This window comes from Pungitius pungitius, chromosome 9 (genome assembly GCF_949316345.1).
Source record: "Pungitius pungitius chromosome 9, fPunPun2.1, whole genome shotgun sequence".
Taxonomy (NCBI): Eukaryota; Metazoa; Chordata; class Actinopteri; order Perciformes; family Gasterosteidae; genus Pungitius; species Pungitius pungitius.
This window is the reverse complement of record NC_084908.1, coordinates 684,884-702,199: the sequence shown is the minus strand read 5'-3', so window position 1 is coordinate 702,199 and position 17,316 is coordinate 684,884. Positions and strand designations below refer to the sequence as shown.

The 17,316-nt window shown below is 43.8% G+C and overlaps 2 protein-coding genes across 3 annotated transcripts; one reads left to right on the top strand and one right to left on the bottom strand.

Annotated features, from left to right (window-relative positions):
• Positions 1-6,908: 6,908 nt before the first annotated feature.
• Positions 6,909-10,346, bottom strand: tmem186 (transmembrane protein 186). 2 transcript variants are annotated; one of them, XM_037472823.2, is made up of 2 exons: positions 10,221-10,346; positions 6,909-8,523 (listed from the first exon to the last, which is right to left on the bottom strand). In XM_037472823.2, the coding sequence occupies exon 2, from the start codon at positions 8,308-8,310 to the stop codon at positions 7,849-7,851; it is 462 nt and encodes a 153-aa protein (XP_037328720.2). In that variant the 5' UTR covers positions 8,311-8,523; positions 10,221-10,346; the 3' UTR covers positions 6,909-7,848. The 2 variants fall into 2 exon arrangements, with proteins under 2 accessions (XP_037328720.2, XP_037328719.2); XM_037472822.2 differs by lacking the exon at positions 10,221-10,346 and adding an exon at positions 9,298-9,454 and having other exon boundaries at positions 6,925-8,523.
• gde1 (glycerophosphodiester phosphodiesterase 1) lies at positions 9,474-15,562 on the top strand. The gene is made up of 6 exons (XM_037472821.2): positions 9,474-10,382; positions 10,666-10,841; positions 11,035-11,140; positions 11,347-11,439; positions 12,390-12,601; positions 12,814-15,562. The coding sequence occupies exons 1-6, from the start codon at positions 10,113-10,115 to the stop codon at positions 12,959-12,961; spliced, it is 1,005 nt and encodes a 334-aa protein (XP_037328718.1). The 5' UTR covers positions 9,474-10,112; the 3' UTR covers positions 12,962-15,562.
• The last annotated feature ends 1,754 nt before the right edge of the window (positions 15,563-17,316 follow it).

Genomic DNA, 17,316 nt, shown 5'->3' with positions numbered 1-17,316 from the left:
TCACTTTGACCACATGGCCACACACCTTCTTCAAATGAGCTATAGCCGGTCTTGGCCAAATTCCTTTCATGCACAGTTTCATGAAGAGGTATTAAAGACATACATTACTCATTGCCGATGTTAACGTGAGGTTCTTCATCCCTAAGGGCCACACTTATTTGGGGGAGATGATTTTGAAAAATGAATGTGCACTGAGCTCATCTGTTAACAGCGTCAGCTCAGTTTCATGGAAACAGTATCACAAAAAAAGAAACGTGTCTGCGGTTCAGCTGCTGTCCCGAAAAAATAATGAGGTATTGCTTTGTACTTGAAGTATTCAATTATTCCATTTAGTATTTAGTGCTTACCACAATCAGCTGTGCCGTCCCATTAACCGTGGGGCTCGGGAAAGCCAAGAGATTTGGGGAATTGGGGGAAAATTGTGGTTGATGAGGAGCCCAGAGGCACTGGGTTTTATCCATTAAAACCGAGCAAAATAAACTTGAAAGTAGCGGAAATAAGTGAGTACAACATAGCATTACCTCTTAGGTTCATATGTTGAGCCATATATATATATATATAAGGCTAGATGTTTCGTCCCCGTTGCCGGCCAATAGAGTCGAACGGCCGCAGATGGCGGCCATCTTGGAAGGGGCAGCTCGCTCACTCATAGCATGTTGGTAGTCAAACATGTACCGTTTAAATGACCATAACTTGCTCAATTTTCAACCGATTTGTGAACGGTTCTATACGGTGGCCGAGAAGGTTCAGACAAATACAAAAGCCACGACACACCCGCAAATGCCACAACACAACACGAACGCCACAACACAAAATACAAAAGCCACAACACAATCGAACGCCGCAACACAAAAGCGAAAACGGAAGTAGCAAGTAACTGCCCACGGGAGCGAGCGTATTGTAGCGTGTCTTAAGTTCCTGAATGTGTATATGGTTCTGATTACTTACTGTTACTTGGGCCAGCGTTGGGGTACCGCTCCTTCCGGGGTAATGTGTGTAGTTTATGGGGAACAGAGGAAGTGGGAATTGCGGGGAGTTGTGGGAAGTTGTAGTTCTTACTGGTGTGGTGTTTTTGGGATGGCGTGGCTGTGGCCGACAACAGTCAACAACCAACCCGTGTAATAATAAACTGGCTCTTTGTTGGCACAGAACGTTACAGTATTTTGGAGGAACGCGCACGGGAGCGAGCGTATATTTGACGAACGGAGCTGGAGGATGCCAGATTGTTTAACATGATTCCTTGCGGCTACAGTTAGAATTTAACTAACGTTAGCTAAAAGATGCGTGGCGCCCTTTAGCTAACGTTAGTTAGTTAAATAGCCGCAAGGAATCATGTTTCACTTACTTCTTAAACGATCTGGCATCCTCCAGCTCCGTTCCTCCAAAATACGCTCGCTCCCGTGGGCAGTTACTTAGCTACTTCCGTTTTCGCTTTCGTGTTGTGTTGTGGCATTTGCGGGTGTGTTGTGGCTTTTGCATTTTGTGTTGTGGCGTTCGTGTTGTGATGTGCCATTTGCGGGTGTGTTGTGGCTTTTGTATTTGTCTGAACCTTCTCGGCCACCGTAGTTCTATGTGGTGGCAGGCACTTACACATCACGTCCTGTAGTTTTGGAGCAACATCATTTGGAGTTCTATTCGTGTCCACCCAATGAAGAGAGCAACTGCAGTATAAGACCAATATTTACATGGGATTCAGGGTCAGGTTGAGGTTTGACAGTAGACATGATTTGTTGTGACAGAACTGCAACCAATCACAGATAATAGTGTTTGCACATCAAGTTTTCTTGTAAACATTGACTCCAACCAAAAATAAATGCTTATTTTCCTTGTCTATCTTTAGTAGCGTCGCTTGTGAGCTTGTTTTACCTCATGGACATACATCAACTCAAACTGTACTTTACACAATGGAGCTGCTGATAACGGTACGATTGAGCTATAAACCTGCCAAACGTTGATGTACACCAAAACACGGACTTCCTCACTGGTTTATTGTGCTGTACTCAAGCTAAGTACTCAAAGCCTCGAGGGGCAGCGCTATACAATAACTGACCAGATTATATCACTCGGCACCCAGAGGGCACACACACCACCTCACCTCACGGCCTCTTGCTACCTCCCCCCCCCCCCCCCCCCAGCCAGTGATGTGGCATTGTTTTAGTATTAACGAGATCGACCTTGAGGAAATCCCCTGCAGCTTTAAACTGGAGACTGTCAGTCTGGTAAGTAATGCCAAGGTAAACACAGCCAATCAACCAATGAGACACCTGTCTGCTGCTCTCACCTACCAGCAATCAGGAACGTATAACCGGACTGGGAATGGCACTGGGGACTCTGGGCCTGTTTTGTTGGGAGCAGAGCAGTCTTCCTCCCTGCATCCTATAATAGCCTGTGAGGCCGTGGTCTAGTGGCGTTCCTCCTTTCAGCAGGAACCCCCCACTGAGTGAGGCGTCGCTTTCAAAGAATACACAGTTGCAGCGTGGCTCACAGGGCTTCCGTCTCCAGGCCGGGTGTGAGAACCAGTCCTGAATGCTGGCTTCAATGAGGGAGGGGAATGGGAAATGATAAAGCAAAGATTGGGTCCGATTGGGGGAAGTGCGGCATGGTTTGTCAAATGGGTGCTGATGTTAAACCATGAACTGGATTCCCTGTGTGGGTTTCAATGCAACAGGTTGACTTTAAAGCCATTCAAAAACCCTTTTTATGGTTAGATGGGGTATGACCCCGCCCAGTGGTACAAAGGCAATTCCAAATGGGGAAGACTGTCCTCTGCTGTGTACACATTTTCCCTTTTAAATCAAAGTTGAACTGGGCTGGGCTGTGGATTCCCTGGTGAAAGAATGCTGTGTTGTTAAAATCAGCAAAAAAAGGACGTTTTGGGTTCAGTTCAAAGGATGGAATATTTGGGCTCCGCGAATCAAACTCGAAGACATCTCCCCTCAGAACACAATGGATGTTGTGGTGCGGACTGTCCATTGTCTATTGTCAGATTCCCTCTGCCTCGCCCTGTGTTACCCCACAACACATCCCCTCCCCTCTTTCTGGAAAGAAACACGGGGTGAAGCAGTGAATCCTAACTCTTTTTGTTTTCAAACACATCCCACTAGTGAGATCTTTGTCTGGCCTTGGCTCGCGTTACCAGGGCGGCGGGACTCGGCGCTGCGAAAAAACAACTGATGAGACAGAGAATGCCGTGAAGCGTGTCCAAGAACATGGCTTCCCAAAGTGGTGGGGCTCCAAGAGCACGTCATCCCAGAACTCCTTTTTACTTTTGAAAGACAAATTCTTTCTTTGTCACTTAATATTAGCGCTGCAGTCTGGTTGGTGCAGCTGGTTTAGGGAATAATACAAAGTAACAATCACTTAATCTTGTGTACTTATGTGTTTTTAGAACCAACTGTGTTCTGCAAAGTACAAGGTGTGCCGATTGATCTGTTGCATTTGTGAGTTAAACTGTAAGCTGCACTTATCAGAGCACCCTCTGAAAAAGAGGGGCATTTATTTTGTGTTAGCAGGGATCAGTTGGATTTCCTGTATTTGTGGCTGTGAAACAAAAGGAACTGTTTTCACTTACTAAAACAGGATTTCCCATTACTAATATATATATATATGGTTTCTAATCAGAGTTAAAGTTTGCCTCATCCATGTGTTTTGTATTTCCTTGGAGTTCCAGTGGAGGGTGAAACACTGCAGAGCTCAGCAGAGTATCATCAGCATAACAAACAGCTTTATATGTTCATATTTCTGTTTGGTTTTGAAAAATTGTCAGTGTAAATACATTTTATTAGACCCTTGTATGGTGTCCTGGTCTGTGGGACCCGTTTCAATTCGTCATCAAAACAAAGATATCACGTAAGTTGTCATTATTATACAAATACAGCAGGTCCAAAAGACCCACAACAACGGCTGAGTAACAAAATAATGAGCACCATACAAGGTTAAAGGTTAAAGAATGATACATTATTGTCCCATGCTTTCCTAAATGTGTCATAAAGAGCACAGGGAATGGTAGTGCGTGCTAACACTAAAATCCCATGACTTTGTATGAGTCACCCTGCAGAGCTCCAGTGTCACCCCATAGTTCAGTGATGTCTGACTGAAACGTACAATAACAGCATGACTATTCATTTCCCTTGCCTCGTTACCTCGTCTTGTACATTCTCTCCATCCTGCCCTCGCATCCACCTGCGCATTCTAACGAGGTGATCGCAGGGCTCAAATACCCGACTGTGATCACATTGCATGCGTGCCTCATGTGTCCACTTCCCTCTCTTTGTTAGTCCTCAGCCCAGCGCACACATGGCGGCCCGGGCCGCTTCCTGCGGAACGGACGCGGGGAGGTGTGTTTCTAATTATAACCCCGATGCAGGGTGCAGCGCTCCCTCCGCAGGCCACCGGGCAGTCACCAGGATTTATGCCCACCACGGCCCAGGCCTCCCCACCCCTGAGAGCCACCAGGGACGCGAAAGCCGCTCGCTCTCTTGGGCTACAAATCAGAGCGCTGTGGCCCGGAGCTGCCAGTCCGTCCCAAACCCACGGCGCTGTGTTCCGCAGGAGGTGAGAAAACAAATCTGCTCCTTGCACTCGTGTTAGATAAATGTGTCACTTGAATGACTTCAGGCCCGTAGGCTAACCCTACCCCCTAACCCAAATATTAAACGTTCAATCCCACATGACGTTACTTTGGAAAAAGGCCGTCAGCTACGAGAGTCAAGGTGATCAATTGGAAACGTGTTTAAAAAGAGTGCTGTGCTGGTATTTTTATTTATTAAGCCGTGCATTATCAGACAGATTGGGTTATTCCCATAATGAAGAGATGTCTTTTTTTTCAGCACATCCCTCCGTTTAATCAAATCAAACCCTCAGTTCGAGAAGTTTGATACGCTCGATGGGTGTGGGCTTTAGAGCCGGGGGGGAAACCATTAGCTTAGCTTAGCATAAGTCTAGAAGATACAGGTATCCACGAGCCTGGCTCCTTCCATTCAAAAACACACCTACTAGCATCTACCTTTTTTCAAAGGAGAGAACATTGCATTGTTGTTTTTAAGAGTTACGTGTACGTGTAACTATGTTTGATGCACTTTATCATAGTTGATTCAGTATGCCAAGCTAAACAAATCACCTCCAATCAACCTGAATTATAAACTGAAGAGCTGGTTTTGAAGGGGCCACTTCCTCTGAAGCTGTTTCTTATTTTTCTAAATCAGGTGACAGATGCTATACACTGCACATTCAAATGTCACCTCATTAAGGAAAACGTTGCTAATTGTGTATTGTTTTGATATTGTATGGATATTGTTTTAAGTTTAGCAGCAATTTGGCCGAATGCAAGGACTGAAGTGCAGTTTTGTATAATTGGTCAAGGTCAAACACCAGTAAAAGGTCAAAGAACAACAAGGAAATCAGGCCCACGCTGTTTCTACTGTTCCCAAATAATAGTCTAGCAAATCTAAAACGAACCACGGCATAAAGATTCAAACTGTATTATTTTAGCCTTCTGCTTATTGAAAAGAAGAGGAAATCCTTCACAGACAGGAAGGTTTCCCTTTTGTGTAAAAATGATCCAAAATATTGTGCCAAAAGCAATCTGGAATGTGGTAAACAAAGTTAGGGAACAAGCTGCCTGTGTGATAGATGTGTGATTAGCAAGATCTAGCACGGCTGGACAATTGATCCATTCAGTGGCGTGTAATCCCCGGGGAGTAATAGCCATAGTTAAGCACTACAGGGGAGTGATGCAAACACGGTGGTATGCAGGTCGCACTCTGATAATTCCCTCTTTGGGAAAACACCAGTAGTCGGACATACTTAAGAGTGTTACACATCATTTCTAAAAACACTGCATGTGCTTTCCTATTTATTGTTGATGACTAATGGGTCAGAGAGAAGCGGACAAACCCTTCATAAACACAGGAAATTGTATTGAATATGAAAGCAGAATCAATCCAGCGGGGATGGAGTCGAGGTCAATGCAATATTGTTGATGATAGGAAGCTCGTCTCTGTTATTAACAATGACAAAAACAAACAGAGGTGGGTCTGTGGTTGCACGTTTTGGAGCAGGACAGCAACAAGTAAGTGGGGTTTTCCTTCAGTGGAGCCGGACCCTCCAGGGCCCTTCAAGACATGAAAGAGGTCCGTTGGGCTGCCAGAATCCCTTTCAATGCACAGAGAGTTTTGTGGAGGAAAAAACTCCATTCCAGGACCTTTGTTCCTTTGTTCATGTTCTCAAGTAATCTTGTGGAAACCCACAGGTGGACTGGGTGTTTTTCTTTATGCTTTTATCTAGGGTGTGACGGCAACCGCACAACAGCATCCAGTCCAATCCCGATCTGACGCAGATTGACGTTTAGATTTTAAACAGCAGTTATGTAAAAAGCGAAATACAAACCATTCGTTTGTCTTTTTTGTATCCGTGCCATCGCCACGATATGGGGAGTGAAAAGCAAGCTTGCCGTGCCTGGTCATATATACATATACACACACACATATATATATATATATGTATATATATATTATATATATATTTACATATATATATATTTATATATATATATATATGTGTGTGTATATGTATATATGTCAGGCTACAACTTGTGACCGGATCAAAGTCACCAGTTCATTTTCTTAAGTGTCAGTGACACTCTGCCCAGCTGAATAAACAATAAATATGTGTAGTTAACACGAGCATAAAGCATTTTAACACCTGTGGTTGCATGGTTGCATGGACCACGGTGCATTTGGACTAATTTGACAAAATGTGTCTAAATGCATACTTTACACCAGGACAATAGGAGTGGCTGGGGTTGTAGCCTTTTGCTGCATGTTGCTGCCACATTGTGGTCTAAACATGAAGATCAGCTGAGTGTGTTGCTCATTTCAAACAGATGTTGGAATGAGGCGCCCCAGAAAATCCTTTAACGTCCTAAAAGCTAGTTTAGTGTGTACAGCATCATTTCAGACTGCAGTGTCGGCCACATCTGTGGGAACAAAGCTGATTAAGAGCTGTGCCTTTGGCCTTTAATAGCTGGGTCCAGCTAATATATATAAAGAACAGTGTGTTTCTGACACAATCACTTTTTGTTTCAAAATGCAATAGTGTATATTTGTGAAGATTATCTTGTCATGGATTAAGTGTCATTTATGTGTGTTTTTGCAATAATTCTAAATTCTAAATTACCGTCAGAACAACCCGTGGGATTTGCATTAGCTCCTTAAAATAGGCCTTTTTTTCAATGAACTTCAGCCCACGTTGAGGTTAATTATATATTATGTGTTATTACCAATTTAATATACCAATATCATTTGTCATAATAGGGTTGCAGGCTATGGGGGCGGATCTCTAGGGAGCCCATTGTGTATCCAAATGAATGGATTACATTTTTATTTTTTTTATTCCATCTCAGGGAAAGCTATTGTATGACACAAAGAGCATTGCGCAGATCATTTTTACCCTGAAACATATCTTAGTCAATGAATTGTGCTTTTGTCTAAAATATTGTTTATGATGAAAGACAAATATATCTGTTTGTACATTAGGACAATCTCTCTTTTACTTTTGTCACTGTTTTGGCTCTTTCATCCGTTAGGACCCTGGTTAAAAACCAAATGAGTCGGTACTCTTACCACGTTATTGTAAACACTGGTTACTTGGTAGTCCTACAAATATCTAATCCAGCCATAAGCTTTATTCATGAGTTAGCTTATCATTCACCGTGGACACGAGGCAAATGACCGCTATTGTGTTTCAATGTTCATACTAGTGACAAGCTTAAAAGGGAACATATCCTCCTCCTTAGAACAAGTTACACCATACAATTTATTGTTGACTATCCATACATTTTGAGAAAAATCATTTTAAAGTTCCAAACACCTTCTCAAAAGCCTGTTTGTCCACCACACGTCCAAAGCGAGTGGAGAAGTAGAGCGTCTCTGGACCGCTGAATCTCTTGAGTTTCACTATCGTCTCGTTGACAGAGTCGCCTGTATCCCCCATGGTCATGACATCTGACACAGGGAGGTAGAGGTCACGGCGCCCGCCCCAGAAGGTGAGGTGGGACACCTTGAGCGTGGTCTGAGAAGGGTCCAGGTACATCATCCCCACAACCCTCCTGAAGAAGTGACTGGCAGTGTAGAGCATGACACCCGCGAACAACGCTATACCAGTTGTGTAGCTGACAAGAGCGAAGGGGACGACTCCCTGGAAGTAGAAGAGGTACACTGGGGGCAAGATGACCACGGCGACTGCAGTTTGCAGCAGCTTCAGCCTGGACACAGCTCTGAGGAGTCGAATGTGCGGCAGGGTGTAGATCATAGAGTATCTGTCTGCAGAAGAGTCCGAGTACCTGACCAGGCCTGTGATTTTAGATTTATGCGGCCCGGGGGAGCTGTGCTGGGTGGGTGTGCGGCCTCGTGAATGAGGCTGCACATCATAAGTTGTCCGACCTGTAAGTCGACACGATCCTCTGGAGCAGGATGTTTGAAGGAGGATATTTGAAGTAAATCTGTGCAGCAGTACTGACCTGATCTGTAGAGAAATAGCAGATGCATTTGATATTAAAGGCTATTAGCACACTGATTGATCAGAAAATGTATAAGCAAAAAATGTGATAAAGCATTTAGTATAACTTCTAAAGCAAAAATGCAATACATCACTGGTATCAGCATTATGAATATGAACATTCGAGGTTTGGCTGAATTACCTGTGACACTATAACGGACAGCTATTGTTGGTCGGACAGAACAATGCTATTGTTCTTCAAACTATATTCTGGTATATTCTACAATCCAAACTATTAAGCAAAATAATATTCAGCAGATTAATCGATAGTGAAAATAATCTTTAGTGCACTTAATTTCACAATGACATGCAATACATCAACACAAATATATTTTACTAGCTAAAAGTCAAGAGGTGACAACAAAATGTTAACATTGGTAACTGGGCTCTTTATTTTTTATTTTTTAGTGAGGTTGAGTGACTTCTTGTAATTTCCGGTTGAGTCCTCAAGGAGTTAAAGACATCAGCACACATGAGCGATCGAGCGTATGCATGCACCCGGTTTGGTTTGGATTAGCTTTATTATCGGAAGTAATCTAACATGGAGAAGCGATTGTAGGCAAACATTTAATACGATGAATAAACAATAAGTTAGAGATAGATCATCCTAACCAGGCTGGCACACAGTAGCGGCAGGAAAGGCAGGTGGTATGTGGCTCAATTCAACCTTCATATTATTTTACAGATCTCTTGCAAAACAGTCAAAGCAATACACGATTATATGGGAGAAAAGGGGCTCACCATGATCAATGACAGGCTTTAATGGAAGAGGAAACGCATTTAAAAAACGATTCTCCTAAGAGGTCGGAGACATGCGAGCTGCTCAGCTAACGTTAACTCACGTGACTGAAACCCTTTGACCCGGATGTACTCAGCAGCCGGTTTGTGTTTAGTATCCGCTTTAAGAGCCAGTTGTAAACCGCGCCTCAATAATACCATGCATTTTATTTAGATCTTAATAATCACATAATATAACATCTTGCTTTAAAAGTATTCAGCTTGCGGAAGAAACGCAACGTTTGTGGCTGAGTTGTCACATCCGCCGTAACGTGAGAACGGAGTTCCTGTTTCTCGTGTATCGTTACTGAATGACCACTAGCAGGGTTTCTCTCTGCTCTGAGGCGTCTCTCTCTGAGTAACCATAGTTTTACCTGCTGTACGGGCTGAGCATGCCCTTAAATCAGTCAGGGCGTTCACAGAAATTACACTTAGCAGGACGGGTAGCTGACGTTAGCTAGCTGAACTAGCCGTCGCTCGCTAACGTTAGCTAGCTGAACTAGCCGTCGCTCGCTAACGTTGGCTAGCTGAACTAGCCGTCGCTCGCTAACGTTAGCTAGCTGAATTAGCCGTCGCTTGCCAACGTTAGCTAGCTGGACTAGCCGTTGTTTCCTAACGTTAGCTAGCTGAACTAGCCGTTGTTTCCTAACGTTAGCTAGCTGAACTAGCCGTCGCTTGCTAACGTTAGCTAGTTGGCTAATCTAGCCCTTGACGTTAGCGCTAAACTGACATCCTGCCCGTTTGACACGCTCAAGTCAGACGGACCAACGGGGACAACAATGCTGCAGCTAGGAGACGATGTCACCCTCTACTCGGTCGTGTTCGTGCTTGTCCTGCTGGGGACCCGCAGCCCGGTGTGGACAACCGTGCTCACTTCCTCGCTCTACCTCTTTGTGGCCATGTTCCGGTTTCCCCAGGTACCGAGCAGCCGAGCCCGGCTGGTGCTACACCCGGCCACGGGCACGGCAGGCTCTGGCAATGTGTCGGTGGTGGCTCACCGGTGCGGGGGGCACGACGCACCGGAGAACACGATTGTTGCCATCCGGGAGGTGAGAGGAGGACGGGAGGGATTTTTTTATTTTCCTTCACAGTGTGCAGTGCCATGTTCTCACCAACAACCTCCCACAGCGCCTGTAGCCCAGGGGGCTTAAAACACTGACTGAAATATCATTTTAGGGTTTAGCTTTCCATCAGGTAATCATGTCCCTTTAATTACTGACAACCACTATACCACAATAGTATCCACACAGGCATTGATTGTACGTCGGTAGATTAAAGTATGCAACTATGTGAAACACATAAATCCCTTTTAATTGATCCGTTCTTTTCTAGTCCAGCAAGAACGGGGCGACGGGCGTGGAGTTGGACCTGGAGTTCTCAGCAGACAGTGTCCCCATACTGATGCACGATGAGACTGTGGACCGGACCACCAACGGGTCAGGACCGCTCAGCCAGATGAGACTGTCCGAGTTGGGTAAACTGGACGCAGCAGCTAAACACCGACTCAGGTAATAACGCACAAGAAGCATGCAGAAACATGTCATGATGGGTCTCAATAGATGGTAGGATGCCTTATAGACAGAAGCTGATGAACATTATCAGACCCTTTTCATCATAGTTGAGGTACAGAAGAGTTCCCCTCTGATCAAAGTCAAGTGTGCTGCTTCCATGGGTAACAGATTTAGTCTCCTTGGTCACCAGGGAAAGGTTTGCTGGAGAGAAGATCCCCACTCTGGAGGAGGCGGTGGAGGAATGCATAAAGCTACAGCTCACCATCTACTTCGATGTCAAAGGTCATCCAGATGAGGTGAAGCCACCAAAACTAACAAAAAAGAATTTGGGGCGGATTGTTGAGGTCCAAACTACACGTCTACTGGTACACAGTGGCTAGTTACCAAGTGGTTGCACAGGAACACACACACACACACACACACACACAATGAACTACAGTCTCATGCACAAATCTAAACAATTGGCTAATGACCTACAATAACCATGTGTTTCTCTCCCCAGGCAGCTGCAGCCCTTAAACAACTGTATAAACAACATCCAGTCCTCTACAACACCAGCATTGTCTGCTCATTTGAGCCCAAAGTCATCTACAGGGTAAATGCGCTCTTTTTAAAATCTTTTGGGAAGTGAGTGTCTGGTCAATAGTATACTGCAGAGGTGGGACAAAGTCATTGTTATGCAAGTCACAAGTAAGTCTCAAGTCGTTGCCCTCGAGTCCCGATTCAAGTCGAGTCAAAAATGAGGCAAGTCCCAAGTCGAGTCAAAAGTCAAAGCCAACAAGTCTCAAGTCGAGTCCAAAGTCTTACCATTTTAGTTTCGAGTAATTTCAAGTCCTCTTATTACAGAAATAAAATGTTAAAGTCCAAGTCGAGTTGCAAGTCTTTGTACGTTTTGTCGAGTCTGAAGTCATCAAATCCATGACTTGAGTCTGACTCTAGTCCAAGTCACATGACTCGAGTCCACACCTCTGGTATACTGTACCTGAACAAGGCCACATTTGCAGTATGTGACTCTCAAAAACCTTTAACAAAATGGGGACAGTTAATAAATGAGTGAACATTTTAAAGGTTTTTACAAATTGTGTCAAATGGCACAATGTAAAATGGGTTTCGTCTGGTCACCTCCTTCTCATGGGCTCAAGCATTTGACCATCAGCTCTTTTTTCCTACGATGAGTATGAAGCAGACGCACTGTGGGAGAATCCCCTCAGGTGATGCCTTTACAGCGGACTTTGCTTGTTTACCATATTTCCAAAGAAATGTCTTAACTTGACTTTGACGGAGCTGTGCCAGTACAAATAGTTCACAATACTCCCATTTCTCAATGCTTTAGCTCTGGCCCCATATCTCTGGCACGCCACCAATGCTAGCTGTACAAGCGCAACAGGCTGACTTTTTGTCATATACATATTTCCTCTTGTCAAAGTTAACATACTGGTACTGATTGAGAACTACATTTGCACAGGCCTGTCATTTATTGCATTGCTGTTGGGTTTATTATTTTTACATTTTTCTTCTCTCTTGCTCTGGTCCACCGTGGCCCAGATGCGGCAGAGTGACCCAGAAGTGGTCACAGCATTGACCCACCGTCCATGGAGCCTGAGTCGCCTCGGAGATGGTGCCCCACGTTTCTCGTCGCCGTGGAAACACAACTGGATGACACTGATGGACATAGTGTTGGACTGGGCTCACCATCACGTGCTGTGGAAGCTCTGCGGCATCTCAGCCTTCCTCATACAGAAAAACTTTGTCTCCGAGTAAGTTTCCACAGCTGAGACCAGCCACCCTGTTGACGTCCGATTCTCTCATCGTTGCGACAAGAACGAGGATATTTATTCTTATCCTCAGAGTGCCCAATGAAGGGACATTCCTGTTTGGAACTGGCTCAATGCTGTGATGAGAAGAGGGAAACCAAAAGCCAGCCTACTCTCATTTTTACATGTATTTTGTCCCTGTGTTTTCTCTGCAGGGACTATGTTCAGTACTGGGCCCGGAGAGGGGTGGAAGTGGTTGCCTGGACGGTCAACACAAAGGTGGAGAAGGATTTCTACCAGGAGTTGCTGCATGTCAACTACATCACAGACAGCCTTGTGGAAGACTGTGAACCCCATTATTGAAAAAAAAAACATTATCCTAGAGCATGATTTTACAACAAAATACTTGATGAAAAAAGATCAAGTATTTATGAAAAGAGATTTCTCCCTTCTACTTGTCACCCAAGATGTGGCTTCAGGTATAAGAACATAAGCCACACCCGTTCCGATGTGTGCTTGTTTGGGGAAAAGTGGGCCATCTCAATATTGAGGGGCTTTTCTTACATGTCTAGCTTGACCTCTTGGCAATAACGACCTACCTTAAACGTTTGATTAATGCATTCACCAACTCAGGACTTTGCATTTGTGTCTTTCAAAACCTGAGGTATACGGTCATACACTGACTGGGCTTTTTACTTTGCAACTGCCGTTATTCTGGTGTAAATAAACATTTCGTAACTTTCTTAAAGGCACATACCGAACTGAAATGCAGAATTGAATGATATTGGCATTAGAATGTTATTTTTTTACCTTCAATCAGTTTTTATTAGGGCCGGGACTCGATTAAAAATATGAATCTAATTAATTAGACTAGATTGATTTGATTAATTAATCAAAATTAATTGCATAAATATTTGACCTGAGAACAGTGAGAAGTAATTTTTTTCACATGGATTTTTATTTTTGTTCAACCAATTCCAGCAGACAAGTGTAGAAATAGCATATTTAGAAATATAGTACTTTCAGAAATTCAGGTAGCCTATAGGTAAGTAGACCTTCTGTAAACTATGTTTTTTTAAGTAGACCAATACTTTCAAGTACATTCAGAACATTGGTTATTTGTTCAGACGTGGACTTAGTTACCCTGGTCCTTAAACCAGTCATCTGGTGCAGTGTGGGTTGGGTGTGGGTCCTTGTACGTCCACGCTAGCTGCTAATTGTGTTGCGTTGAGGTGATACTTGAGGCTCGATGTGAATTCCTTGTTGCACAGCTTGCACACAACCACGCTCTTATCGACGCTTCCATCCGTGTGTTTATTATAATAAGATTTCCCATTCACGGGGCCACCCGACACGGTCTCGTCAGCTTCTTCGTTCATGTTCACTGTGGTTTGTTGTTGTCTGAAGTCATGGACGCTAGTTGGTGCTCCGGGATAATCGGTCCCCCTAAAAATAATGGGATAAAAAAGCTAGACTACTTTTGTTCTTTGACCCAGCTGTGAACCTCATTATGCATTTGTATTTGTCATATTCTCAATTGAATCTTAACAGACTTCAACAATTTAAGAGTAATTAAAAAGCAATAGTTAAATCTGTCATGTGGTAGGGTGGGGAAATGTGACACCAGTATTCCATTCATAAGGATGTGTAGTGACCGTAGTCCGGCTCTGCGGTCAGTGCTAAGCTTGTGTAGTGCAGACTGGTGATGATTAGCCTCTTGGCCCCCAGTCTCAGGTGATTGACCCACATAGTAAAGATGAATGGGGGGCTAAGTGGAAGATGTAGTGTGGCCCTGGTTAAGCCTGTCTGAGCTACATGTCTCGGCTGATCTTCAGCTGCCGAACGTAGTCGCTGAGATGCTCTTTATCGTAACGACAGAGGTAACCTGCGATGACTATTAGGCCTTTGATATATGAGATCTACAGGGAAGAAAAAAAAGGGTAAAGCAATATACTCACTTCTAGGATTGCTACAGTAGAGCGGGTACTGCACCATGCATATCAGTCTCTAAAAATATGAGTTGAATGGTGGTTCAGATGTTTACAATATAATCTGCAAACTGCAGAAAAGGGACGACTTTACTTCAGTCAGTCCACATCAGGTCTCTAGGTGAAAGGTAAACGCTCCCGCTGAGGGTCGAGCCGTGACACTGAGGGGGATTGCCTGCTTAAAATAGTCAGAATCAACGAAGAAAGCGGAAAAGAAAACACTCCTTACTTCAAAGTAAAACCTGCTTGTCAGCAACTAAACACTAATGTGTACTACTGACGTTTCTTATTGGTAAGTAAAATATACACCTTTTTTATGAGTCTGTACATACAATACAGTTTTCAAATGTCAAAATGTTTGCATGTTTTCTCAAAACGCAAAAATAATATACTACTCTTTTCACTCTGGTATCACGAGTTATCCAACTATGCAAATTACTTTGTTGTTTTAAGTTTAGTAACAAGTTTAGTAACAAAAAGAAATATAAAGATAAATGGAATTTGATATTGATGCCAAAATCATTGGAGTAGTAGAAAATAAAATGAATATACTAGGGCCTGGACTTTAGCGCGTTAATTGCGTTTGATTAATTAATTACACAGAAAATAACACATTAAACATTTTTTACGCATTTTTACACTTATTTTTTGAACCGCGGAACGTTTCTCACTGGATGAGTTTCGGGGGGACCGATTATACCGGAGCACCAACTAGCGTCCATGACTTCAGACAACAACAAACCACAATGAACATGAACGAAGAAGCTGACGAGACCGTGTCGGGTGGCCCCGTGAATGGGACATTTTATTATAATAAACACACGGATGGAAGCGTCGATAAGAGCGTGGTTGTGTGCAAGCTGTGCAACAAGGAATTCACATCGAGCCTCAAGTATCACCTCAACGCAACACAATTAGCAGCTAGCGTGGACGTACAAGGACCCACACCCAACCCACACTGCACCAGATGACTGGTTTAAGGACCAGGGTAACTGAGTCCACGTCTGAAAAAATAACCAATGTTCTGAACGTACTTGAAAGTTTTGGTCTACTTTAAAAAAACATAGTTTACAGAAGGTCTACTTACCTATAGGCTACCTGAATTTCTGAAAGTACTATATTTCTAAATATGCTATTTCTACACTTGTCTGCTGGAATTGGTTGAACAAAAATAAAAATCCATGTGAAAGAAATTACTTCTCACTGTTCACAATATTTTTTTTCCCATGACTGGAATGATCTTAGATGGAGCAACCTACACGTCCCTGTCACTAATTCCAAATGCCCCAAATATCTGTACTTTAAACCTTATCTGGGTTCAACCCTCAAGGGACATGGTGGCTCTTCCTGTATGTAACAGAGAATGTAACAGAGAATTGGAGGGTGGATGCACTAACAAGGGTAAACAAATCTACACCCTGTGCCAGACTGTCAGTTTAAGGTTGTCCACAGGATGCCCTGAAGTAGACAAACATGTGATTGTCTTGAAAAATGCCCTCAGAGGCTGTAATAAGTTTCATGTCAGTGTGACCACTGAATGAGACACATCTGCTCATCTTTACTGACTCATCCGGCCTTCTCTCCCGTCAAAAAGGTGGAACCCTATAGGCTACGTAGCATGGCTAATAAGTGCTAAAAGCAATTAACATCAAATTTAGTCAATTCATCATTCAAAAGATTCTTCATCATTCTTGACAATGCCATCATAACTCAAGCGAACGCGCCTTGTGTTTCTGCATAACCCCTAGGGTTCACTTCTCAGAAACAACCAGTGGGGACAATGCCCCCACTACTACCTCCGCGGTAGTGCACTCAAGACTTGGCGGGTGGGATTTGAACCCACTGGCGGTGCGCACAGAGGCTTTTGGCACCCTGCACTCACCCCTACACTACCAGTCCTGGTCACATTTTGGCAACTTTGATTCTCCTATTTAACCTTGAGCATGTGAGCTAAACCTCAAAACTATTTTTAAATGCTATTTCCACATCTGGGCTTGAACCCACAACCTTCAAGTGCAGTGCAGGCTTGTGCCAGCAGCTCTTCCACTGTGCTAATTCACCACACACTAACCAACCCTTTGTTTCTCGTATTTAACCTTGAGACTGCTACTCAAACCTCAAAACTCTTTCAAAGCAGAAGTGATGTCTGCATGAAGGGGCATGAACCCACAACCTCAGACAGCAGGTTGGAGCCTGCAGCCCTTCAGTTGTTCCCTTGTGCTATTCAAGCACATGCCTCATTGTGTCTGTTTCTCATATTAGACCTTGGGATTGTTTACTAAACCTCAAAACAAACCTCAAAGTTTACAGTTTGAAGCCCTGACTGCAACCAAACCCTCCTTCTGAGAGAGCAGGTTTGAACTGGGGATCCTCCACACTTCAGCCTTCCTGCTATCTCCCTGCACTGTTCCACCACACACCTGTTGATGCTTTAGAATCCAACCTCTATTCTCATAGATTTTCAGGCTGGAATCCACAACCGTTCCATACCGTTATAATAGAATTGCAGGTCAAGTAAAGTCATATAATGGCATTTCTAATAAAGCCCTAGTTGATTTCACTACTTTTATGCTGTGATCCTTATTTCACTTTTTTCGACATGTGTGCTGATGCCCGCGTGTGAATTGAGAGGATCCATACCGACTCCCCTATGGAGCTAAACCAGTCTGAGGGTCCTCCTCAGCTGAGTGGAGAATAAATCCCGGAAGAAATAAACACGTTTGACACACG